The sequence below is a fragment of the Hibiscus syriacus genome, unplaced genomic scaffold (assembly GCF_006381635.1).
Source record: "Hibiscus syriacus cultivar Baekdansim isolate YM2019G1 unplaced genomic scaffold, ASM638163v2 tig00110956_pilon, whole genome shotgun sequence".
NCBI classification, from domain to species: Eukaryota; Viridiplantae; Streptophyta; class Magnoliopsida; order Malvales; family Malvaceae; genus Hibiscus; species Hibiscus syriacus.
In genome coordinates, this window is record NW_024062932.1 from 350,637 (window position 1) to 378,080 (window position 27,444).

At 32.6% G+C, this 27,444-nt stretch overlaps 3 protein-coding genes and 2 pseudogenes across 5 annotated transcripts; 2 read left to right on the plus strand and 3 right to left on the minus strand.

Annotated features, from left to right (window-relative positions):
* Positions 1-1,642: 1,642 nt before the first annotated feature.
* LOC120148278 (hydroxypyruvate reductase-like) lies at positions 1,643-6,406 on the plus strand. Of its 3 annotated transcripts, none has more exons than XM_039161439.1 (10): positions 1,643-1,806; positions 2,803-2,950; positions 3,143-3,287; positions 3,387-3,514; positions 4,271-4,342; positions 5,069-5,189; positions 5,265-5,389; positions 5,505-5,546; positions 5,754-5,966; positions 6,214-6,406. In XM_039161439.1, exons 1-10 carry the CDS (start codon positions 1,712-1,714, stop codon positions 6,280-6,282), a joined length of 1,158 nt encoding a protein of 385 aa, XP_039017370.1. In that variant the 5' UTR covers positions 1,643-1,711; the 3' UTR covers positions 6,283-6,406. The 3 variants fall into 3 exon arrangements, with proteins under 3 accessions (XP_039017370.1, XP_039017371.1, XP_039017373.1); XM_039161440.1 differs by having other exon boundaries at positions 2,812-2,950; XM_039161442.1 differs by having other exon boundaries at positions 1,720-1,806; positions 2,817-2,950; positions 6,214-6,405.
* A 793-nt stretch (positions 6,407-7,199) lies between these two features.
* Positions 7,200-11,602, minus strand: LOC120148290 (annotated as a pseudogene).
* A 5-nt stretch (positions 11,603-11,607) lies between these two features.
* Positions 11,608-14,700, plus strand: LOC120148365 (D-3-phosphoglycerate dehydrogenase-like; the record flags this gene model as incomplete). Its single annotated transcript, XM_039161513.1, has 7 exons — positions 11,608-11,778; positions 12,535-12,606; positions 13,354-13,474; positions 13,550-13,674; positions 13,790-13,831; positions 14,038-14,250; positions 14,498-14,700. Coding segments are annotated over 7 exons (813 nt in total), but the record flags the coding sequence as incomplete, so codon positions are not given.
* A 2,434-nt stretch (positions 14,701-17,134) lies between these two features.
* LOC120148366 lies at positions 17,135-21,935 on the minus strand (annotated as a pseudogene).
* Positions 21,936-26,075: 4,140 nt separating this feature from the next.
* LOC120148276 (60S acidic ribosomal protein P2-4-like) lies at positions 26,076-27,274 on the minus strand. The gene is made up of 3 exons (XM_039161437.1): positions 27,102-27,274; positions 26,371-26,591; positions 26,076-26,280 (listed from the first exon to the last, which is right to left on the minus strand). Exons 1-3 carry the CDS (start codon positions 27,187-27,189, stop codon positions 26,254-26,256), a joined length of 336 nt encoding a protein of 111 aa, XP_039017368.1. The 5' UTR covers positions 27,190-27,274; the 3' UTR covers positions 26,076-26,253.
* Positions 27,275-27,444: the final 170 nt, after the last annotated feature.

The following is a 27,444-nucleotide window of genomic DNA, read 5'->3' on the forward strand; positions in this document are numbered from 1 at the left end:
GTATAATAAATTATTTATATGTAAATTACGTTTAGATATTTATAAGATATTATTTATTTATAAATTTTTTAAATTATTGAAAATACATATTCTATAGATATTATTGTTTGAACCTAAAATTTATAATAATAAACAATATTCTTTTTAATTATTGAGGCCACTTGAATTCTAAAGAAAACAATGTTCATTTTAATTATTGAGGTCACGATGAGTTCATACTTTCATTTACTTTTTATTTTATTGCGAACCAATAATCTAATAGGAGAAGAGGTTGGAAAATTTTCAATCTTCTACTACCATATTACTTTTTGGCATTTAAATAATGTCATTAATCAATTTTTAGAAATCGCTTAGGCATTATTAGCTATAAATCCATTGATAAGGACATTAGGCGATACCTTCTATGGAACATTAAGTTATATACATAAATGTATAATGGAAATCATTAGGTTTTTTTATGTCAACATTGGGCTGTATATATTGATTGGCTAATAACATTAGGCTCTTTTTATGTGAACATTGGGCTGTATATATTGACTAATAACATTAGTTTATATATATATATATATATATATATATAATGAAAGTATTAGTTTTTTTTTTATGTTTACATTAGGCTATATATTGACCGATAACATAAGGGTATATATATATAATCATAAATTTTGTCCATGTTATTTACACATTCTCTCAATTTAACTATGTGATTATACTAAAATATTTAACTGTCACGTCCCTTAATCTATTAACTGTTAACGACATTTAACCCTGAGCACATCTTAATTAAATAAAAAAAAGTGATCATATCTTAATTAAATAAAAACGAAAATGACCATATATTATGTTTTTTTGAAATCGACGAAGAAAAGTACTGGACAAAACACAAACATAAGTAGTCAATCATGTAGTTAATCCTATTTTTTTTGTGACCTCAATGATAAAAGAAAATATTATTCTCCTTAGAGGTCCAAGGTTCGAACAAAGTGTATATGCGTCCATTATCAATTTGTTTATAAATTTCTAAATAAATATTACATTAAAAAATTTCAATAAAAAATACATAAAAAAATCTAAAATATATATAATTTTATTTTTCTACACCCACTCGATCCACTTTTCCATCCGTGATTACAAGCGTTTTTTACTTTTTAATTAAAATATTCTAATATATTAATCCGTGATGAAAATAAATATTATTCTAATAGATAATGGATAAATAATGCTATTTTAATAAATAATTTTAATATTATTTTTATAAAAAATATCATAATTTTATTAAATTAAAATAATTATAAAATAGTATATATTTTTAATTATATGATAATGAATGTTCAATCACTTTTATATATATCATATTCGAACTCAAACCTCTAAAAATAACAATAATTAATTTAACAACTAAGATAAATTGATTTATACAAATATCATATCGATTTTAAATGTACAATTTGATTTCTTTTCATTTATTTGTTAGAAGAAAATATAGTTTTTCCTTTTTTTTGGGGGGATTCGAAGAACATTTCATGGATGCTGTATTTTTCAATTTTCAAGCTTATCCAATTCCGTTTATATATAGTTTTTCGTTTTTATATATATATATATATTCAGGGGCGTTGTCTTTTGTACTGAGTGGTTGGTGATGTTATTTGATAAAAAAACAAAATTGATGTGAAGGCTGAAAAAAGAGGAGCAGGTTATAGTTTAAGTTGAAATGCTCAGTTCCTGTATTAAAAGGCAGATTGCTTTAGCAGGCGCAAAAAATCTGGTTCTGGGTCTCACTTGTTTCTCATCATCACTTCTTCACAGGTAAAACCACAAAATCTTTCGTTTTTGTGCATAAATATGTATATATCCAATCTCTCTTATTATTCCCCCCTGTTATATCCAAATAATAATTTAACAAGAACATCCTTTGGAAGTTTTAGAAGCAATAAAAGAAATCAGAGAAAATCTGTAGAAATATCAGTTATTCTTCATTTCTGAAACCGTGCCTCATACAAACAATTTTGATTTCTTTATACAAAGCAATATTGTATCTTACCCAATACGGTCAGTCCAGCAGTCAGCTGTAGAGTTAGTAGTCAGGAAAAAGGAAAAATACAAGTTTACCTCGTGTAGTTTTCACCCGATTGTACCATTTCATATTGCTAACAGGAAGAGATAAGGTTGGATTTTTTTTTGGGAAAAAAAACGATGTTCTCTGGAGTCTAATTTGGGATTCACAAGACTTTTGGGATCCTTGGTTTTCAATGAGAAAGAGTGTATTTTTTGTTGAACACACTTTTGTTCTTAGAAATACTCAACAATACTTGAACTGCTGTAGAGTAGAATTGAGATTGCTCCTTGAGGTATTCTGTTTTACCCTGGTAAGGCCTATGAAATCAAAATGTTATTTTATTTTGTGAGACTGGTGCAAACTTTCATTGATTATCATGTGCTAATCGTCATCGGATATGCAGTGAGAGTACTTATTCTCTTCCACATCCAGCTATCCTTGCTATGTGGTTAGACAGTAGTATATAAGTATACTAACGGTTCTATGATGCCCCCCAACTGATTTTGTCCGTAGCACCTGATGAAATCAATGTTATTCGATATGTGTTGTCTCTGGTGTAAGCTTGCATCTTGGCAGACTTACCCTACTTCACATCACTTTCTCGGAAGACAATTTCTTTAGCCTTTTTACAGCATATGGTTAGACATCTAGATAGAGAAATGCTTCAGGAAATTTTGGATGTATATAAGTATCTATATTTTGCTTTGCCTTCTTATGTTCTAAGGTATTTGTTTTTTTATTTTGAGGTCCTTCAGTGCAGGTATGTCTTCAGCGGTAGAGAGAAACAATGTGGACAACAACAAACCCATCACTCGGGTTCTCTTTTGTGGACCACATTTTCCAGCTTCACAAAATTATACTAGAGAATACTTGGAGAAGTATCCTTTTATCCAAGTACTTCGCTCAAATTGTCCTGCTCATGTACTTTTTGGCTATAGAATCACACTTAAATAAATGTTAAGGCACTATCAAAAACCAAACATGCACTAATGTCCAAAACAAGCCAAACACATTTCTTGTTTTTTCCTTTTCTAATGCAGTTGAACCTTTTTCTTATTGAGCTTCTCTAAATTGAACTTCTTGTAGGTTGATGACTTGCCCCTCGAGCAAGTTACTGATCATATTGGGAACTATGATCTTTGTGTTGCAAAAAACATGCGGTTCGATTCAAATGTCTTATCTCGTGCAAAAAAGATGAAGCTTATAATGCAGTTTGGCGTTGGCCTAGAAGGTCCTTAATTCTTTTATTACGATGACATTTCTACGTTAAAGCTTTTTCCATATTACATATTCTGCATTAATTTTTCATTTTTCATACTTCGGCATGAAGGTGTTGATTTTGATTCTGCTACAAAGCATGGGATAAAAGTTGCCAGAATTCCTGGTGGTGCTACTGGAAATGCTGCATCTTGTGCCGAAATGGCTATATATCTAATGTTGGGCCTTCTTAGGAAACAGGTTTATTTAATTTATTAACTTAAGAATTGCATTGCTTCTCTAATATGTTCCTATGATAGTAGTTAAACACGAAAAATAGTTGACTTTATGTTAATGGTGAGGTTAGTTCACTATGTTCTCTTATTTGTCTGATTTGTGCATACAATTGAAAGTTGAGTCTGGGTTAAAAAACATGAAAGAGACTTTTCAATGGAACTTGATTATCATTTTAATAAATTATGGTCAAAATGCAGTAAATTAAGCAACTTGTGGAAGAGGACAATATCCTGATGAACTGTTATGAGATCGATGGCCATTATTAACTGCTAGACTAGCTGTGTCTTTGTTCCTATTCCCAGAAAATTTTCATCAAGGCTTGAAATTATGGTTTTTCGATAATATTGTAATATGAATAATTCAATAGTGCAGTCATACCTTGCATTTCAGCTAGACTGCAACTCGTGTTTGTAGTTTTTGTTTGATTAAATAGTATTTTGTTCAATGCATTCAGTACCCACTACATTAAAAACTCATTTTCCAGGATGTTTGCTGTCCCTTTCAGTCAATTCTATATGTCTTCAGTATCTTGTTACCATTTTATTGGAGCCCCCGGTTTAGCTTGATGCTTCTGCTCATTGCATTATTTCTTTGTTGTCTGCTAGTTGAAGTATTTGATGCATGTATTTATATGAAACCTTAACTTTAACATTCATGCTATGTTTTTTGTCCTTGATATATAATATTTTGATGACCAAAGTAATTGTGGTGGTGTTGCAGAATGAGATGCAAATATCTGTAAAGCAGCAAATGCTTGGAGAGCCTGTTGGGGACACACTTCTTGGGAAAACTGTCAGTTTTCCCTTTGCTTCAACATTACTTTGAGATTCTTGCTTGTAAACCTTTTCATGAAATATGAACCTGTGCTTTTCTCTTTCAGTTTTCATGGTGACTGTCACTGATAATATACTCGATGAGTGATCGTTTGAACTTCATAATTTGGATATATCAGGCCAACTGAATTGAAAACAAAAATAAAAGCTTTACCATACTAATGCAAATTAATTTTCTGTGTCATGTCAAAGGAAGACAGCAACAGAGGCAATAATTTGACTTGGATTCAGGAATGAAACTAAATATTTTCTGTGATAGGAAATTTGACGTTGAGTACTGGGCAGAATCAATACTCTGTTGCTGTATCTGGTTTGCATTTTTTCCTTGCAAGTTGGAACTGGCAATGTCTTAAGGAGACATCAGTTCAAATTGATCCTATCCATGCATGGTAAAGGACTAAGATAATCAATCTGTTTCAATTTGTTTATTCGAACATAGTAAAGGACTATGACATTGAGAATCAATCCGTTTCAACTTGTTTCTTCAAACATTTGCATTTACAACCTTAATCCGTATTTAGACTCCTCGTTTTTTTTTTCTTTTTCCCTGGAAATGAAATGTTGGTTTGATGATCTCGTTTTTCAATTATTGTAGGCAATGAGATCTTAATATGATGCTGTCATGTTTCAAATCGTCGTTTCCAATATTTTAGTTTAATTTTTAATTATCAACCTGTTTGTCCAGATCTTTATACTGGGCTTTGGAAATATTGGAACTGAGTTGGCCAAGCGCCTAAAAACATTTGGTGTTAAAGTTATTGCTACGAAAAGGAGCTGGCCCTCAACTTTGGAAGTTACCCCAAAAGGTATAGAAGATTATTAAGTAAATAGTGAAACTCAGTTTCAATGGCATCTCATTCATTATGGTCTCAAATATTCAGCTTTTCCAAGTCAAAACGAGGTCATTGATGATTTGGTTGACAAGAAAGGCATACATGGAGATATTTATGAGTTTGCAAGCAATGCCGATATAGTTGTCTGTTGCTTGAATTTGAATAAAGATACAGTAAGGCTTCTCCTTTCCTTCTTTATTTGAAATATCCACTTTCAAATAAACGGTAAGGCTACAAAGCTTACTCTCCAAGCAAATTTCATACAATTGGGATATTTCAAATTTTCAGGTTGGCGTTGTGAACAAGTCCTTCTTATCTTCAATGAAAAAGGTTTGTTTCAAATGCACTCCGTAATTCAGGATAGAACTGTCATAGTTTTTCTTTTAGGTGCAGTCATAGCTATGAAAACATGAAAATGAACGGCATAATTCTTCTTGCAAAATGCATATTTTCATAGCATATATTTATATGCTACCTCTCTTCTGTAAACTTTCAATGTTTAATTGGATGTTTGTGCTAATAATAGTGTGATTTCAGGGAGCCCTTTTGGTGAATGTTGCTCGAGGAGCTCTTTTAGACTATGAGGCAGTTGTGCATCATCTCAAGTCAGGACACTTGGGAGGCTTAGGAACTGATGTTGCATGGAGAGAACCATTTGAACCTGATGACCCCATTTTGAAATTCAAGAATGTTATACTGACACCTCATGTTGCCGGGGTTACTGAACATTCTTACCGAACCATGGCGAAGGTATACATCTTAGCTATGCTTTTAGATTTTTAGAAGTAACGTGAATTTTATTTTTCACTGCAAAGGCATTAAAGCCGAGAAAAAGAAGAAACTTGGCATATGAATTATCAAATTTATCCAACTAAAGTAGGGTTTCAGGTATTTGTTTCACATGTTTCTTCATCTTCATCATTGTGATTGCTTGTTTTGTTATTTGTCTAATGTGGATTTCCAAGTATAATTGCTGCTCATATTTTCCTAATTTCAGGTTGTTGGTGATGTTGCCTTACAACTTCATGCTGGAAACCCTTTCACAGGGATAGAGTTAGTCAATTAGTTGACTCGGAATCGAACCTAAAATTTATGTCAGTTTTAGGTTCAGTCAATCATTGGAAACTTGTTATTTCGATTATCAAAACAAATCATGTCATGGAAATTTGGGATATCCCCAATTTATTTCAAAATAAAGTTAAGACTTGTTTGACATTTTATCATATCATTTTAACATCATAAAATTTCTCAACTTTCAGAAGGTAGCCTTTTAGGCTGATTCTTCACCTGGAAAAGGAAAGACAACTGGTACGTGAAGACAGGTAGCGTAACTTATGATATCATTATCGATAAATTATTTCATCAATTGTCGGTGAAATTTGAAGAGCCAAAGGACACGTTACTTTTACAGAAAATACATAAATAAAAGAAGAAACAGTTAAATGCATGCAGCGTATCAAGTAGAAACTTAGGAACCATGAATGTTGTTCTCGACGAAGATGTCGTCGAGTAGTGATTTGCAAGCATCTTCAAGGAAGTCTAAAACCTGTTAAAGCAATTGACAACACAACACGTGATAAGATTTACCAGTTTGTATGCAGAATGTAAATATTACCATAAATTGCAGAAGTTATCGAAACATAGGAGGCACACTAAGATAACAAAAAGATGACATTACTCGATGTCGTTTGGCTAATCAAGAACTAATAGCAAAGTATCAATGTCAAGAAGTACCAACTTCCAAACTCACAGGGCAAGGTATTTTCAATCATCTATACTATATAGTCGTATCCCTGTGTTTTGATACCTTCTTCAAATAAAGGGGGGGGGGGAAACTGGCAGAGCCTGAAATAGATAATTTATGTAAATACTGTAGTGATTTTTTTCGCAGAGCATTCAATTTCTAATACAGTGCTGCTCGCAAGATTGGATGATTGTTGTACTTTTGAAGACTCGACTAGCTCTACTGTATTTTTATAGCATAGTAATAACTTGCCACCATTTTCTGAATTGATTTACACTTTACATATATATAAGATACACCAGGATAAGAAAACTCGCTGTTAAAAAGAAGCCAAAAAGATCATCCTCTTCTCACATTTTCCTAGAAAACTAAAACATATCAAACTCCATATGGTCTTCAGTACCCTGCAATTCGCCGCCTTTGGAGCTATCATTTTTCTGCAAAGCTGCGGTTGGCACATAGATGCTGGTCTTGCATAACCTTGGCATCGCAGGTGGTACTGCGCATCGTATCAGAGCCCAATTTAGGCCTCCAAAGAAAGGATGCCGTTTGATCTCTGAAGCTCCTTTCACTGATCCTAACCGGTTCTCAGGTTCCTTAACTGAAAACCCTCTTATCAAATCTCTTGCATGAAAACTAACTTTAGGGCTGGTAGGAAACCTAAGGCCATGTGAAACCACATTGGATAGTGTTTCATTGTTTCCTGAACCCCTGAAAGGTGTTTTTCCGTACAAAAACTCGAACAGAAAGATTCCAAATGTCCACCAATCAACAGCATTCCCATGACCTTCACCTTTGATGATTTCTGGAGCAAGGTATTCATGTGTTCCAACAAATGAGTTTGACCGGGCAATGGTCGGCTCCACAACAACGCAGGCGCATTTACTTAACTAATACCTTTTGTTTGTAATATTCCCTTTTTAACACCCGTTGATCAATATTTCCCGAAGTAGCACCTTTTCGGCTGACGTGGCACAAAGACGCATCCCCAAGGACGCGCTTTCACGGGATTCTGATGACTCGGATGCCACGTGTGGAAGGCGCATCCCCGGGGACGCGCCTTCCATTAAATGTCATAAATGCCCCCATTCGTTTTCCCCCAACTACCCCTCCTCATCCCCTATATAAATCTTCTATATTAAATGTCATATAGCTCTCAATGTATGTATACCTAAATAATTTTTTTAATTTTTATTTAAAAATTGTTTAATGATATTTATTTAATATAATAATTAATTTTATTTATTATAAAAAAATAATTATTAATTTTAAAAGAGAAAAAATTTGAGTATTGAATTAAAAAGTTTAGAAAATTATTTACGAAAAATCAAAACGTAAATCATTTTTACGAAAATAAAAAAGAAATTCTGTTGATAAAAAATATTTTACATTGACCTTATTTTCCAAAAAGTATGGTCAATTATTATACCCTAAAGTTAGTTATTAAATAGCTAAATGTGAATTTTTCCACTTTTTCCTATTGCTTGTTAAACCAAAAAGTATTGTTAATTTTTTTCTATAATATAAAATTTTGTGTCGCAAAGAGTGTTGATTTCGTTTTTATCCCTTTATTTTTTTTCGTTTAAGATTTGAATAGTTGGGTGACCAAAAAAGTGGAAAACATGAGGGTCCGATTTTATCCATTTTTTCAACGGTATTGATATTTAGGTGTGAAAAAATAAAAATGGGGCAACTTGGAATTTCTAAAATTCTAAATTCACACCGTCTGAATAATAAGTCTATTCTTCCTACCTGCTTGGTCTTTTGGAGATTTTTAAAGAAAAGTACTCTAATATAACATTAAAGAAAGATATAACTGGAAATGTTAATTTTGTTTTAATATTTCTGGTGAAACATTACCTAAAATGTTATTTTGTTACTTAAAATATTAATCTTTTTAATATTTCTGATTGCAACCATAAATGTTATAGAAAAAGTAACATTTTCAGTTGTAACCGGAGACGTTAAAATATTAAAATGTTGGGTATCAAAATTAACATTTTAGGTAATACTCTATCCGAGATGTTAAAAAATATTAACATTTCTGATTATATATTTATTTAACCTTATATTCGGTTGTAGTACAACTGTTTTTTGGCATGGGATTCTTAATAGATTGTAACATTTTGAATCTTAGCTTTTTCTTAAAAAAAATAAACTCGTTGGATCGGTGATCAGTACATTTGAATTTAACATCTTATAGTTTCACGTAAAAATATGTTTTCAAAAATATTTTTTTTATTTTTTAGTGTTTGATTAATGAAAAATAAGGTGGTCAATGTAAAATATTTTTTTCATCAACAAAATTTCTTTTTTATTTTCGTAAAAATGACTTATATTTTGATTTTATGTAAGTAATTTTATGATATTTTCAGTTCAATACTCAAAATTTTTTCTCTACTTAGAAGGTAGAATTATTATGATATTTTAAAATTAATAATTAATTTTTTATAATAAATAAAAATAATTATTATATTAAATAAATATCATTAAATAATTTTTAAATAAAATTTTTTAAAAAAATTATTTAGGTGTACATACATAGAGAGTTATATGACATTTAATATAGGGGTTTATATAGGAAAAGATGAGGGATAGTTGGGAGAAAACGAATGAGGGTATTTATGCATTAAATGGAAGGCGCGTTCCCGGGAATGCACTTTCCACACGTGGCATCTGAGTCATCAGAATCTCGTGAAAGCATCTCGTGAAAGCGCGTCCCCGGGATGTGCCTTTGTGCCACATCAACTAAAAGATGCTATTTCGAAAAATATTGATTAACGAGTGTTAAAAAAAATATTACAGACAAAATGTGTTAAATGTGCCCCTGTGGCATGGGGCTAATCAGAGTAGCTAGATCGGATTTTATCCTCCTTGACTTGGAAGCAAGTGATAACAGCCTAGGAGTGAAGCATGGAACTTGAAAGGATGGATTTAGGAAGAAAGGCTCACTACAGCTGGACTCGGAGCATGTACTTGACATCTTCTCTGCAGGCTCAGCAATGGGTGAAGCAGATTTAAGCAGCACTGGATTGGCATCACATCTGAGTGACAGGTCAAAATCCGTGAGCATGATGTGACCGTCTTCTCTAACCAAGATATTTTCTGGTTTTAGATCTCGATATACAACACCAAACATGTGTAGGTACTCCAATGCAAGGGGCACTTCAGCACCATAAAACCTGCATGAATGAAAAGCAAAAGTAGGAAGAAAACATCAGAAAACCAGAGCAACAAGAAACCGCCGATGAACCATAATAATGTGATTCAAATTTAATTCTAACAATCTTAATCGAGATTAAAACCTCGTATATCTAGTGTTATGAAATTGACTTTAAGCTCCATCACTTGCATGGCATCCTCATGAACACAAACAATATAAAGGAATATTAATTTAAGAATTCAGATTTACTCCCAATAAGTTTCCACTTAAAATATAGAACGCTTTAACTTGAGTGGAAATCTTCAATCCTGTTCTGAGGTGCACGAGTTTTCATGCTGAGAACTGCCTTTTTTTCATCTTCTTCCTTACCTTTTCCTTTTTGCTTTAAGGTTGAAATTACCGAGGACTAAATGACAAAGAATGAGAACCAAGATGCTTAGATCTTTCACACAAAAAAAGGGGACAGCATTTTCTCTTCCCTATTTTCTCGTATGCCCTACTGGTTGTGCATAATCAGAAACAGATAAAATTAAGAACAATGTACAATGAACACTAAAGCTTCTTGTCAGAACAAGCTAGAAGCATATTCTAACATCATTAAAGATATAGATTTTACCTTACTGCTTGTTCAGAGAAACTCCTGCCAGGCTGCTTCTATCGTAACGCGTGCAAATCTCCACCGGGACAATACTCCATAACCAAGCAAGAAAGTTGTTCTGTTGCAAGATAGGCATATAGTGTGGGGAGAAAAGGATGATCCAACATTTGCATTATCTCCTTTTCTGTTTGTGCCCTAGGAATATTCTTATGGTTCAACAAAAAAACATTGTTCATCACTTTCAAAGCAAATAAGCAGTTTGTATTGGTTAGCTCAGCAAGATAAACGGTCCCAATATCCCCACAACCAAGCTTCTTGAGAAGCTTGAAGTGATTCAAACTCAAGCTTCCATGCTGCTTCCAGACGGAGCTAATAGCTTCCCACCTCAAATCTTTTGACATGCGAGGTCTACTACCAATCCGACTAGAACCAATCATATTGTTTTCATCACTAGTGATTGTGCTACTACTATACTCCCCAATGCTACCTTTCGAGCTCTGGGAAAACTCTCCCTTTTTCCTTGATCTTGATCTGTCATCAGCTTCGAACAACAATGCTTTGGGTTTGTAACTATAGTTTGAACTCAAAATCGATTTGAAACTCGTACCCACCATGCTCGAGTTAACTTCAGTGCCGCAGCAGCATGTACTGCTGCAAACTTGTGAAACTTTCATGTTTTCCTTTCTTTCATTGCCTGAAGGCTTCTGTATTTGGCTATCTGAATAACTCGTATTAGGATTGAGATCATTGCCGAAACAACCATTACAGGAATTGGAACTGCTGGCAATAGTAGTTGATTCCTGTTTTGCTTTCTTCCTAGTAAAGCTTTTGTTCCTCAAGACTGGCTTGATTAGACGTGGATTTTCACTAATAGATTTCATATTACATATTCTGCATTAATTTTTCATTTTTCATACTTCGGCATGAAGGTGTTGATTTTGATTCTGCTACAAAGCATGGGATAAAAGTTGCCAGAATTCCTGGTGGTGCTACTGGAAATGCTGCATCTTGTGCCGAAATGGCTATATATCTAATGTTGGGCCTTCTTAGGAAACAGGTTTATTTAATTTATTAACTTAAGAATTGCATTGCTTCTCTAATATGTTCCTATGATAGTAGTTAAACACGAAAAATAGTTGACTTTATGTTAATGGTGAGGTTAGTTCACTATGTTCTCTTATTTGTCTGATTTGTGCATACAATTGAAAGTTGTGTCTGGGTTAAAAAACATGAAAGAGACTTTGCAATGGAACTTGATTATCATTTTAATAAATTATGGTCAAAATGCAGTAAATTAAGCAACTTGTGGAAGAGGACAATATCCTGATGAACTGTTATGAGATCGATGGCCATTATTAACTGCTAGACTAGCTGTGTCTTTGTTCCTATTCCCAGAAAATTTTCATCAAGGCTTGAAATTATGGTTTTTCGATAATATTGTAATATGAATAATTCAATAATGCAGTCATACCTTGCATTTCAGCTAGACTGCAACTCGTGTTTGTAGTTTTTGTTTGATTAAATAGTATTTTGTTCAATGCATTCAGTACCCACTACATTAAAAACTCATTTTCCAGGATGTTTGCTGTCCCTTTCAGTCAATTCTATATGTCTTCAGTATCTTGTTACCATTTTATTGGAGCCCCCGGTTTAGCTTGATGCTTCTGCTCATTGCATTATTTCTTTGCTGTCTGCTAGTTGAAGTATTTGATGCATGTATTTATATGAAACCTTAACTTTAACATTCATGCTATGTTTTTTGTCCTTGATATATAATATTTTGATGACCAAAGTAATTGTGGTGGTGTTGCAGAATGAGATGCAAATATCTGTAAAGCAGCAAATGCTTGGAGAGCCTGTTGGGGACACACTTCTTGGGAAAACTGTCAGTTTCTACTTTATCTTTTCAGTTTTCCCTTTGCTTCAACATTACTTTGAGATTCTTGCTTGTAAACCTTTTCATGAAATATGAACCTGTGCTTTTCTCTTTCAGTTTTCATGGTGACTGTCACTGATAATATACTCGATGAGTGATCGTTTGAACTTCATAATTTGGATATATCAGGCCAACTGAATTGAAAACAAAAATAAAAGCTTTACCATACTAATGCAAATTAATTTTCTGTGTCATGTCAAAGGAAGACAGCAACAGAGGCAATAATTTGACTTGGATTCAGGAATGAAACTAAATATTTTCTGTGATGGGAAATTTGACGTTGAGTACTGGGCAGAATCAATACTCTGTTGCTGTGTCTGGTTTGCATTTTTTCCTTGGAAGTTGGAACTGGCAATGTCTTAAGGTGACATCAGTTCAAATTGATCCTATCCATGCATGGTAAAGGACTAAGATAATCAATCTGTTTCAATTTGTTTATTCGAACATAGTAAAGGACTATGACATTGAGAATCAATCCGTTTCAACTTGTTTCTTCAAACATTTGCATTTACAACCTTAATCCGTATTTAAACTCCTCGGTTTTTGTTTTCTTTTTCCCTGGAAATGAAATGTTGGTTTGATGATCTCGTTTTTCAATTATTGTAGGGAATGAGATCTTAATATGATGCTGTCATGTTTCAAATCGTCGTTTCCAATATTTTAGTTTAATTTTTAATTATCAACCTGTTTGTCCAGATCTTTATACTGGGCTTTGGAAATATTGGAACTGAGTTGGCCAAGCGCCTAAAAACATTTGGTGTTAAAGTTATTGCTACGAAAAGGAGCTGGCCCTCAACTTTGGAAGTTACCCCAAAAGGTATAGAAGATTATTAAGTAAATAGTGAAACTCAGTTTCAATGGCATCTCATTCATTATGGTCTCAAATATTCAGCTTTTCCAAGTCAAAACGAGGTCATTGATGATTTGGTTGACAAGAAAGGCATACATGGAGATATTTATGAGTTTGCAAGCAATGCCGATATAGTTGTCTGTTGCTTGAATTTGAATAAAGATACAGTAAGGCTTCTCCTTTCCTTCTTTACTTGAAATATCCACTTTCAAATAAACGGTAAGGCTACAAAGCTTACTCTCCAAGCAAATTTCATACAATTGGGATATTTCAAATTTTCAGGTTGGCGTTGTGAACAAGTCCTTCTTATCTTCAATGAAAAAGGTTTGTTTCAAATGCACTCCGTAATTCAGGATAGAACTGTCATAGTTTTTCTTTTAGGTGCAGTCATAGCTATGAAAACATGAAAATGAACGGCATATTTCTTCTTGCAAAAGCATATTTTCATAACATATATTTATATACTACCTCTCTTCTGTAAACTTTCAATGTTTAATTGGATGTTTGTGCTAATAATAGTGTGATTTCAGGGAGCCCTTTTGGTGAATGTTGCTCGAGGAGCTCTTTTAGACTATGGGGCAGTTGTGCATCATCTCAAGTCAGGACACTTGGGAGGCTTAGGAACTGATGTTGCATGGAGAGAACCATTTGAACCTGATGACCCCATTTTGAAATTCAAGAATGTTATACTGACACCTCATGTTGCCGGGGTTACTGAACATTCTTACCGAACCATGGCGAAGGTATACATCTTAGCTATGCTTTTAGATTTTTAGAAGTAACATGAATTTTATTTTTCACTGCAAAGGCATTAAAGCCGAGAAAAAGAAGAAAATTGGCATATGAATTATCAAATTTATCCAACTAAAGTAGGGTTTCAGGTATTTGTTTCACATGTTTCTTCATCTTCATCATTGTGATTGCTTGTTTTGTTATTTGTCTAATGTGGATTTCCAAGTATAATTGCTGCTCATATTTTGCTAATTTCAGGTTGTTGGTGATGTTGCCTTACAAATTCATGCTGGAAACCCTTTCACAGGGATAGAGTTAGTCAATTAGTTGACTCGGAATCGAACCTAAAATTTATGTCAGTTTTAGGTTCAGTCAATCATTGGAAACTTGTTATTTCGATTATCAAAACAAATCATGTCATGGAAATTTGGGATATCCCCAATTTATTTCAAAATAAAGTTAAGACTTGTTTGACATTTTATCTTATTGTTTTAACATCATAAAATTTCTCTACTTTCAGAAGGTAGCCTTTTAGGCTGATTCTTCACCTGGAAAAGGAAAGACAACTGGTACGTGAAGACAGGTAGCGTAACTTATGATATCATTATCGAGAAATTATTTCATCAATTGTCGGTGAAATTTAAAGAGCCAAAGGACACATTACTTTTACAGAATACATAAATAAAAGAAGAAACAGTTAAATACATGCAGAGTATCGAGTATAAACTTAGGTGGTGTTTGTTTTCACTGTTAAAGGTCTTCAAAGTTCTTATGTTTGCGTCGCGCAGATCACGTACAGACATTGTGTTTCGCAGACCGTTTGTTTTTTAGAAGACAGAAGCTCTTCTAACGTCTACGCATCTTCTTCTTGACGCAGACGTGACCTTATATCTTCAAAGCTCTTCTAACCTCTTCAAAGAACATTAAATTTATAAATGATCATTAAATTATATGATTTTTTTAAACATAAACGCATGTATTATTAGTTTTATAAGTTTTATGTTATAGATATTAATTTTAATATTAATTTTTTAAATAAATTAAATATTAATTTTTAATATTATATATTATAGATATTTAATTTTATATCATATAAATTATTTTATACATTATTTTGATTAAGTTTAAATATAATATTTTTTTTTGGATTTGTTATTTTTAAATTACATTTAAACTTTTTATACGAAATGTAAGTATTTAAATCACATTGCTTAATAAAAAATGATTTCATTGTTTGATAATTAAGATTTTAAAATATAAAAAATTATAAATTATGTTTTTAAAATTTTAAAATATAATCACAATTAAATAAAAAATAATCATAAAATAATTTCATAAATTAAAAAATATTTTCTAAAAATATTTTTATAATTATAAAAATAAATTATGAATATATATATTTAAAAAAAATTAAAAGTATTACATAATTGCATAAAATTATTGAAAATATTCAAATAAAATTTTAATTACAATTAAAGAGTAAATGAGAAATTTTCCACCAATATAGTATGTACGATCTGTTTTTCTTTTTTAACGAAAGAAAGGAAAGAACTTAGCTCAAATTGCATCATTGATCACGCATTGAACTTATTCCATGAGAACGGCTTCGATCCCATCAGCGGGGTCTGGAAAATATAAAGACCAGGATTTCTTGACAATTATTTTTTTTGAAAAGAGAGGTGTATGATTCATTGATTAATAATAGTTTAATGATAATTAATGTTGCTGTGCCATATGATGATAAAATTCAAAATTTAATATTATTATATAACTTTAGATAATTTAATATTTAAAAAATCATATAATTTAATGATCATTTATAAATTTTATTCTATAAAAATTATAAAACTAATAATACATGTGATTATGTGAGACTTATAATAGAATTAATAAGGTGGTGTTTGTTTATCTAAAAAATTTATTATTGTAGAAGTATGGATTAATTAAATTTCAGTATTGTAAAAATAAAATTATTTAAATCTCAGTATTGCAAAACTCTTTTAAAAAAATCAGTTTATATATATTTTAGTTTATTTTAGTAGTCTGCAAACGTTAATTTAATAAGGTTATTTATTAAATAATTTATTCAGTATGGATTGATTTATTTTAAAAAATTTATTATTGTAGTATGGATTATTTAAATTTCAGTATTGTAAAATAAAATTATTTAAATTTCAGTATTGCAAAACTCTTTTAAGTTTAAAAAATCAATTTATTTATATTTCAATTTATTTTAACAGTCTGCATACGTTAAAAAAATAAACAGTCTTATTTTTGCAGACTGCAGATTTTTGATCCACCTATTCTGCTGCAGATGCATGCAGACCTTTTACCTCTACAAAAACAAACAATCACCTTAGGAACCATGAATGCTGTTGTTCTCGATGAAGATGTCGTCGAGTAGTGATTTGCAAGCATCTTCAAGTAAGTCTAAAACCTGTTAAAGCAATTGACAACACAACACGTGATAAGATTTACCAGTTTGTATGCAGAATGTAAATATTACCATAAATTGCAGAAGTTATCGAAACATAGGAGGCACACTAAGATAACAAAAAGATGACATTACTGGATGTCGTTTAGCTAATCAAGAACTAATAGCAAAGTATCAATGTCAAGAAGTACCAACTTCCAAACTCACAGGGCAAGGTATTTTCAATCATCTATACTATATAGTCGTATCCCTGTGTTTTGATACCTTCTTCAAATAAAGGGGGAAAAAAACTGGCAGAGCCTGAAATAGATAATTTATGTAAATACTGTAGTGATTTTTTTCGCAGAGCATTCAATTTCTAATACACTGCTGCTCGCAAGATTGGATGATTGTTGTACTTCTGAAGACTCGACTACCTCTACTGTATTTTTATAGCATAGTAATAACTTGCCACCATTTTCTGAATTGATTTACACTTTACATATATATAAGATACACCAGGATAAGAAAACTCGCTGTTAAAAAGAAGCCAAAAAGATCATCCTCTTCTCACATTTTCCTAGAAAACTAAAACATATCAAACTCCATATGGTCTTCAGTACCCTGCAATTCGCCGCCTTTGGAGCTATCATTTTTCTGCAAAGCTGCGGTTGGCACATAGATGCTGGTCTCGCATAACCTTGGCATCGCAGGTGGTACCGCGCATCGTATCAGAGCCCAATTTAGGCCTCCAAAGAAAGGATGCCGCTGAAGCTCCTTTCACTGATCCTAACCGGTTCTCAGGTTCCTTAACTAAAAACCCTCTTATCAAATCTCTTGCATGAAAACTAACTTTAGGGCTGGTAGGAAACCTAAGGCCATGTGAAACCACATTGGATAGTGTTTCATTGTTTCCTGAACCCCTGAAAGGTGTTTTTCCGTACAAAAACTCGAACAGAAAGATTCCAAATGTCCACCAATCAACAGCATTCCCATGACCTTCACCTTTGATGATTTCTGGAGCAAGGTATTCATGTGTTCCAACAAATGAGTTTGACCGGGCACTGGTCGGCTCCACAACAACCTGTGGCATGCGCATTCACCTTTTTTTGTTGTTGTAATATTCTCTTTTTAACACCCGTTGATCAATATTTCCTGAAGTAGCACCCTTTCGGTTGACGTGGCACAAAGGCGCATCCCTAAGGACGCGCTTTCACGAGATTCTGATGACTCGGATGCCACGTGTGGAAGGCGCATCCCCGGGGACGCGCCTTCCATTAAATGTCATAAATGCCCCCATTCGTTTTCCCCCAACTACCCCTCCTCATCCCCTATATAAATCCTCTATATTAAATGCCATATAGCTCTCAATGTATGTATACCTAAATAATTTTTTTAATTTTTATTTAAAAATTATTTAATGATATTTATTTAATATAATAATTAATTTTATTTATTATAAAAAATTAATTATTAATTTTAAAATATTATAATAATTCTACCTTCTAAGTAGAGAAAAAATTTGAGTATTAAATTGAAAAGTTTAGAAAATTATTTACGGAAAATCAAAACGTAAATCATTTTTACGAAAATAAAAAAGAAATTCTATTGATAAAAAAATATTTTACATTGACCTTATTTTCCAAAAAGTATAGTCAATTATTATACCCTAAAGTCAGTTATTAAATAGTTAAATGTGAATTTTTTCACTTTTTCCTATTGCTTGTTGAACCAAAAAGTATTGTTAATTTTTTTCTATAATATAAAATTTTGTGTCTCAAAGAGTGTTGATTTCGTTTTTATCCCTTTATTTTTTTCGTTTGAGATTTGAATAGTTGGGTGACCGAAAAAGTGGAAAACATGAGGGTCCGATTTTAGCCATTTTTTCAACAGTATTAGTATTTAGGCGTGAACAAATAAAATGGGGCAACTTGGAATTTCCAAAATTCTAAATTCACACCGTCAGAATAATAAGGCTATTCTTCCTACTTGCTTGGTCTTTTGGAGATTTTTAAAGAAAAGTACTCTAATATAACGTTAAAGAAAGATATAACTGGAAATGTTAATTTTGTTTTAATATTTATGGTGAAACATTACCTAAAATGTTATTTTGTTTCTTAAAATATTAATCTTTTTAATATTTCTGATTGCAACCAGAAATGTTATAGAAAAGTTAACATTTTCAGTTACAACCGGACACGTTAAAATATTAACATGTTGGGTATCAAAATTAACATTTTAGGTAATACTCTATCAGGGATGTTAAAAAATATTAACATTTCTGATTATATATTTATTTAACTTTATATTCGGTTGTAGTACAATTGTTTTTTGGCATGGGATTCTTAATAGATTGCAACATTTTGAATCTTAGCTTTTTCTTAAAAAAATAAACCCGTTGGATAGGTGATCAGTACATTTGAATTTAGTATCTTATAGTTTCACGTAAAAACATGTTTTCAAAAATATTTTTTTATTTTTTAGTGTTTGATTAATGAAAAATAAGGTGGTCAATGTAAAATATTTTTTTCATCAACAAAATTTCTTTTTTATTTTCGTAAAAATGACTTACGTTTTGATTTTTCGTAAGTAATTTTTTGAACTTTTCAGTTTAATACTCAAATTTTTTTCTCTACTTAGAAGGTAGAATTATTATAATATTTTAAAATTAATAATTAATTTTTTATAATAAATAAAAATAATTATTATATTAAATAAATATCATTAAATAATTTTTAAATAAAAATAATTATTATATTAAATAAATATCATTAAATAATTTTTAAATAAAAATTTTTTAAAAAATTATTTAGGTGTACATACATGGAGTGTTATATGACATTTAATATAGGGGGTTTATATAGGGAAGGAGGAAGGGTAGTTGGGGGAAAACGAATGGGGGTATTTATGGCATTTAATAGAAGGCGCGTCACCGGAGATGCGCCTTCCACACGTGGCATTCGAGTCATCAGAATCCCGTGAAAGCGCGTCCTCGGGGATGTGCCTTTTAGGGATGGCAACGGGCTAGGTTCGGGCCGGGTATTGGTCCCCCCGTCCCCGTTCCCGTTTAAAAAATTGGTACCCGTCCCCGTTTAAAAAACAGCGGGGATTTAAACGGGGATCCCCGTCGGGTAATCGGGGAAAACCGCGGGGAAACGGGTATCACCGTTTAGCATAAACGGTTATTTAAACAGGTATTGGGCCGAGTATTGGGTCGGTATTGGGCCGGGAATCGGGCCAGATATATATATATATATTTAAATTAAATATATATATATATATATTTAAAATTAAATTTATTAATATTATATATATATATATATATAAATAATTATTTTTAATATTTATCGGGTCGGGTATCGGGGCGGGGATTACCAAACCCGTCCCCGTCCCCGTTTAAAATAAATGAATTTTCCTCGTCCCCGTCCCCGTTTATCATCCCCGAACCCGACCCGTTTAATTCGGTTTTCGATTTTTTCGGTTTGGGTTTTTTTGCCATCCCTAATGCCTTTGTGCCACGTCAGTCAAATGTGCTACTTCGAAAATTGATCAACGAGTGTTAAATAAGCAATATTACATACAAAAGGTGTTAAATGTGCCCCTGTGGCATGGGACTAATCAGAGTAGCTAGATCGGATTTTATCCTCTTTGACTTGGAAGCAAGTGATAACAGCCTAGGAGTGAAGCATGGAACTTGAAAGGATGGATTTAGGCAGAAAGGCTCACTACAGCTGGACTCGGAGCATGTACTTGACATCTTCTCTGCAGGCTAAGCAATGGGTGAAGCAGATTTAAGCAGCACTGGATTGGCATCACATCTGAGTGACAGGTCAAAATCCGTGAGCATGATGTGACCATCTTCTCTAACCAAGATATTTTCTGGTTTTAGATCTCGATATACAACACCAAACATGTGTAGGTACTCCAATGCAAGGGGCACTTCAGCACCATAAAACCTGCATGAATGAAAACCAAGATGCTTAGATCTTTCACACAAAAAAAAGGGGACAGCATTTTCTCTTCCCTATTTTCTCGTATGCCCTACTGGTTGTGCATAATCAGAAACAGATAAAATTAAGAACAATGTACAATGAACACTAAAGCTTCTTGTCAGAACAAGCTAGAAGCATATTCTAACATCATTAAAGATATAGATTTTACCTTACTGCTTGTTCAGAGAAACTCCTGCCAGGCTGCTTCTATCGTAACGCGTGCAAATCTCCACCGGGACAATACTCCATAACCAAGCAAGAAAGTTGTTCTGTTGCAAGATAGGCATATAGTGTGGGGAGAAAAGGATGATCCAACATTTGCATTATCTCCTTTTCTGTTTGTGCCCTAGGAATATTCTTATGGTTCAACAAAAAAACATTGTTCATCACTTTCAAAGCAAATAAGCAGTTTGTATTGGTTAGCTCAGCAAGATAAACGGTCCCAATATCCCCACAACCAAGCTTCTTGAGAAGCTTGAAGTGATTCAAACTCAAGCTTCCATGCTGCTTTCAGACGGAGCTAATAGCTTCCCACCTCAAATCTTTTGACATGCGAGGTCTACTACCAATCCGACTAGAACCAATCATATTGTTTTCATCACTAGTGATTGTGCTACTACTATACTCCCCAATGCTACTTTTCGAGCTCTGGGAAAACTCTCCCTTTTTCCTTGATCTTGAACTGTCATCAGCTTCGAACAACAATGCTTTGGGTTTGTAACTATAGTTTGAACTCAAAATCGATTTGAAACTCGTACCCACCATGCTCGAGTTAACTTCAGTGCCGCAGCAGCATGTACTGCTGCAAACTCGTGAAACTTTCATGTTTTCCTTTCTTTCATTGCCTGAAGGCTTCTGTATTAGGTTATCTGAATAACTCGTATTAGGATTGAGATCATTGCCGAAACAACCATTACAGGAATTGGAACTGCTGGCAATAGTAGTTGATTCCTGTTTTGCTTTCTTCCTAGTAAAGCTTTTGTTCCTCAAGACTGGCTTGATTAGACGTGGATTTTCACTAATAGATTTCACCTTACAAGCAGCACTAGAAACAGAAGGAGGAGATTCAACACAAATCGGGATAGAGGTACAACCAATCTCCGTGGCTTCCTCAGCAGCATGATTAACAGCAGAAGAATCTATATGGGTGGCATGCACTTGGATTCAGGAGAAGCAATATGATTGTCCACAAAGGGAATAACAGACAATAACGACAAAAATATGCAAAATCAATCAAACTCCGATTCTGTGCATGTTGTTTCAACAATGGATAGTCAAAGCCTTTGTCCATTTTTATATCCTTTATCGTTTCCACATAAAGTTGAAAAGCTTCGCTACCTACTAGCAACTGCTGCTACTTTTGCATTTCAAACTATCATGTCATGTGATGTGATCTTTATTTTTTTTAACGTACTTGGTTAATTTGCGATTATAATTTGAAATTAATTATTTTTAAAAATATGATCGAAAAAATTCATTCTATTAACTACACGGATATAGTTATGATAATTTAGTACGGATTTGACTTAATCTGGATTATGATTCATATATGTAGTGAAGATAACACGGCACAATGATGTAATTAAGAGCGGGAATGTTAATTCAATAGTTTTAATATTTACTCTCTTTGTTTACTCGTTTGGTAGATTCATTTTTCTTTTTAACTATTATTGTTGAAATTTGAAAGGGGTTGAATGGGCGGCAATTTCTTTGAAAGGGTGGCCTAGATTTTTTTTTAAATGAGTCGTTGAGGACGTAACCGATACATTAACCCCTCATACGTATGTGAGGGGGGGGGGGCACTTATGTCTCTGAAGAATAGGGACTAAAGCAGCAGGCGGGGAATCAAATACAGTGCAAGGAACAACATGTTCAACATGGAATTTTGTCATAAAATCAACAGCTGAGTTGGCCTCACGTCAGATTAAATGATCAAGCCTTGTTGTAGAGAATCGCAATGGATCTTTCCAAATTATGAGGACTTGTTAAAACTGGAGGAGTGAGCAGCTTGAAAACGTCTGCATTATCCATCTGAATCATCACTTTTCCAAAATTATTAGAATTTCTGTTTTGGGTTTATTATTTCACCAAACTATTAAACTTTTTTTTTCAGAAATTAATTTAAAATCAAATTTTAAACGTGAAAAATAAAATTAAATAATGCTAAAATATGTACTCACATTTATTTTTTTTTAATTTAAAAAAATTAATGTTAAACCTGCATTTTAACTCGCGAGTCAATTAAATTTAGCCTATTTATCTAACCAAGATGGGAAATAATTCTAGTGAATATTAAAAATAGAGAAAAGAACTTGGGTAACCTAAAATGCCTTATAATATACGATTTTAACCAATCTTTTTTAGATTTACAAAAATAACCAACGAATTCACAATTCAATTTCGAATTAGCAACACGAAAGCCAATTTCGCAACATAGTTTCCGAATTCGTAACACAAAAGTCGAATTCGCAACTCGAATTTGACATTTTCGCAATACGAATTTCATTTTCGCAACATGAGTTTCGTTTTCGCAACTCGATTTTCAAATTCGCAACACGAGTTTCAATTTCGCAACACGAATTTCGTTTTCGCAACTCGATTTTCGAATTCGCAACGCGAATTTAAATTTCGTAACTCAACTTTTAATTTCGTAACACAAATGTTTTGGGTATATAAACTACCCTAAATCGCAATTCATAACCTAAACCCCTAAATCGCAATTCGGTCCATCCCCATCTTTCACTCTCTCCGACGATATCCGTCCCTATCTCCAGCGACATCCATCCCCATCTCCGGTGACCCCCTCCATATCCATCTCTCACAGCCACCCTCGACCCTCTTGGAAACCGCAACCCCACCAGTCGTAACCACCACTAACCACCCTATCCACGACCACAAACACAACCACACACCCTCTCAGAACCATTCACGGCCATAAATGGAAAATCAACCACCTATGGTTAGTTTTCTTAATTTTATTTTGAAAATTTTGTATTATTATTAGTATATAAATATAAATTTTAATATATATTCTCTTTAATTTTATTGCAATCCCAACAAGCTGATTCTAATTATTGTAATCCTAACTCAAAAACTTTTTATTGCTAATGGTTTCAAATTAACACTTTTTCTGGTTCTAAGTGGAGGTGGCTATCCCGACTCATTCTTATGAATGGGTTGATTCTGATTATGTTGTACATCTAGCGGGTAAAATAAAAAAGATTAAATTGAAATGTTGGAATGTTATTGAAATGTTGTAATCATATTTGACACACTAATTGTATATAACAAAATATAATGGCAGATTCTTGTGACCGGCCAGCTTTTTAAAACAAATAATAATATAAATATTATTAGTATATCCAAGGTGGTCTCATGGGTATGTTAATGGCAGATTCTTATGGGTATTTTAATATGCCAGATTCTTTTATATTTGTTCTTTGATTTTTATTGATATAGACAAAGTGATATAGACACTTTGATATTTTTTTATTATTTGTAATATTATTATTTGTTTACAGTTAAACTTGTTAAAATCGGGTATTTTAGTTTTTGAATATGATTTGTTTTGGTGGATATTAGCATTTTCTTGGACATCTCTTATACATTGTGAATTTGTAGTATATAATTTGTTATATAATTCGTATACTTGCTAATAAGTTTGTAAATTAGTTGTATTAATTTCGTATAATTTGTAGTGTATATATATTATGATTTGGGGTTATTATTGTGTATACTTTATAGTTTTTGGGTGAATTAGTATGAATGAGTTGTGATGGTTAATAAGTATAACTTTTACGTGTATTTGTTGTATACATATATGAATGAGTTATTTAGGTATATTATGTTATGTAAGTGGGCGAATTAGTATGAATGAGTTGTGATGGTTAATAAGTATAACTTTTACGTGTATTTGTTGTATACATATATGAATGAGTTGTTTAGGCTACCTGGCCGACCAAAAAATCATGATCGTATACCGTCTAAGGGTGAAGAGAATAAGATATCGATATGTAGTCGTTGCAAGGAGAGTGGTCATACAAGGTTGACCTGTGGAGCACCAATGCCATCACAATCATCTTTTCCTCCACCAAAATATGGATCTTCATCAAAATCCAAAGCTCATATAGTGTAAAGTAAAGGGAAATCAAAATCAAAATTGCAATCTCAATCACAATCACAATCGCCTTTACCTTTTGGGACTATTAACTTAGGTGATTTTTAGATGTAAACGTTGTATTATGTATTCATGATTGTATAACATTTATTATATTAGTACTAATAGAGTAAACAAGAACGTGACAATGGTAACTTTGTATAAAGTAAGAGGGTTGTGTTTACGGTCGTGGATAGAGTAGTTGGTGGGGGTTGCGGTTTTCAAGAGGGTCAAGGGTGGCTGTGAGAGATGGAGGGGGGTCGTCAGAGATGAGGACGAATGTCGCCGGAGAGAGTGATAGATGGAGATGGACTGAGTTGCGATTTAGGGGTTTATGTTATGAGTTGCGATTTAGGGTAGTTTATATATCCAAAACATTTGTGTTGAGAAATTTAAATTCACGTTGCGAATTAGAAAATCGAGTTGCGAATTAGAAAATCGAATTGCGAAAACAAAACTCGTGTTGCGAATTTAAAAATCTAGTTGCGAAAAAGAAATTCGTGTTGCGAAAATGTAAAATTTGAGTTGCGAATTCGACTTCTGTGTTGTGAATTCCAAATTCGAGTTGCGAATTCGAAAACTGTGTTGTGAAATTTGCTTTCGTGTTGCGAATTCGTTGGTTATTTTTGCAAATCCAAAAAAAATTGGTTAAAATCGTATATTACAAGACATTTTGAATCACTCAAGTTTTTTCTCTTAAAAATATAGATTAATGAATGTTTTACCCAAAGATGAGCATATGCCGGATTTTGTTGGATTTTAATCAATTCAACCCGAAAATTATACACCCTCCACTCAATTAACCCAATTCAAAAAAATATACACCTTTTACCCGACCCAAAATAATATATTTATTAAAAATATTATTTTTATTTTTATATAATATAAATAAATATTTAATTAATATATATATTTTTGTAATTATTCTCAAATATATAATGAAAAGATTATATTATTTCAAATCAAATATTTTTTATCCTAAACCCAAACATAACATAACATTTAATAAACCCAACTCAACCCAAACCCAATTTTTCTTTATAAAAAAAACCAACCAAATGAAATCAATTCAGGTCAAAACCCATACCCATCCCTAACTTTAGCATATAAAATTTATTTAACGTTTAAAATTTAATATTTAATTTATAAAAACAAGCGGAAACGAGTCCTTGAAAATCCTTGTAAACAAAACCCTGTATTGAACAGGTACTGTCTGAACTTCACATTGAAACCCAACCCATAAAGCATATAGATCATAACTAGCTTCAATCCAAATATTCAAAATTTCAACTGAATTGTTAATTTTCTTCAACTACGTCTTAAAAATAAAACTAAAAATTGAAAGATCAGATAACAATGTCCAACTAGAGAGTAATAAACGCAACAAACCATATAGCACTTAAAATAAAAGTAACAGCTGCATAAGAGAAGCCTTGATTTTTGCATTACTTGCTCAATCAAAGAGGCTGAAACCCATATCCTGAAACAAACAGGGAATTATGTCAGTAAAGAAAACATGAATAAAGAAATCAAATACCAGTTGTAAATTTGTGTGTAAAATAATCATTACATCATCCGACTCTTCCTTCTCTTCGACCTTCTCCTCTTTCTTGGCCTCGGCAGCCGGTGCAGCATTGCCACCGGAAGTAGGAGCAGCAACAACAGCAGCACCACCACCTGAAGGAACCGAAGCCAATTTCTCCCTTCCAGATGCAATTAGCTCGGTGATATCTTTGCCCTTGACTTGGGACAATAGCAACTCTATCATATCATCATCAGCGTCGGCTCCAACTGCAAAATACATAATAAAAAAGTTAAGCCATTCCTGCCTAAATGCTACTTGGCATTTCAGAATTTGGATTCTCAAATCAAAGTATAAAATTGCATAATACACGCATGTTAAATCAGGACTTGAATTCAAATTTCATGTTTTTATACTTTTGAAGTGTATAATCATATTGAATCATACCAAATCTATATGCATTTTACTTTTATTATTCATAGAAAATGAAATCAAAATCCAATTTCAAGTTTCATGATTTAAAATAATTCTACAGTTTAGTTCCAGGTTCTTAAGTTCCATTACAGTTTTAATACTTTCCTTGTACTATTAGGCTAATATTTACCATTTACAATTGTAGATTTGACTAAATTCAATAAAAATCTAATGAACACATAAGAATAACAAATTAACAAATCATAGATGAATTAAACATAGATCAATGGAGTGAATATCCTTGGATCAAATATAAGAGTTAGAAAATATAGTAAATCGAGATAACAAGAGAGTGAGAAAAATACCAGATCCGATAATATCCTTCAGATCTGCTGCAGAAGGGCTAAGGTTCCCTCCCAATACAGCGAGCAAATAGGAAGCGATCACCTTCATTTTCTACTCGACCAATAAAACCTTAGAGCCAGAAGGGAAATAAGCCGCGGGGAAAGAACGCTAGGGTTTTCAGAGAAAGGAAATGAAGATATATAAATGCTGATGCTGCTAGGGTTTTTACTTGGATAAACTACACAATTAATCCCTAAACTATATTATCATTCCTATTTTGTTCATTCAAGTTTAAAATATTAAATTTAATCACTCAACTTTCAAATTATTTCTATTTTATTCGATATGACTTATTTATTAATA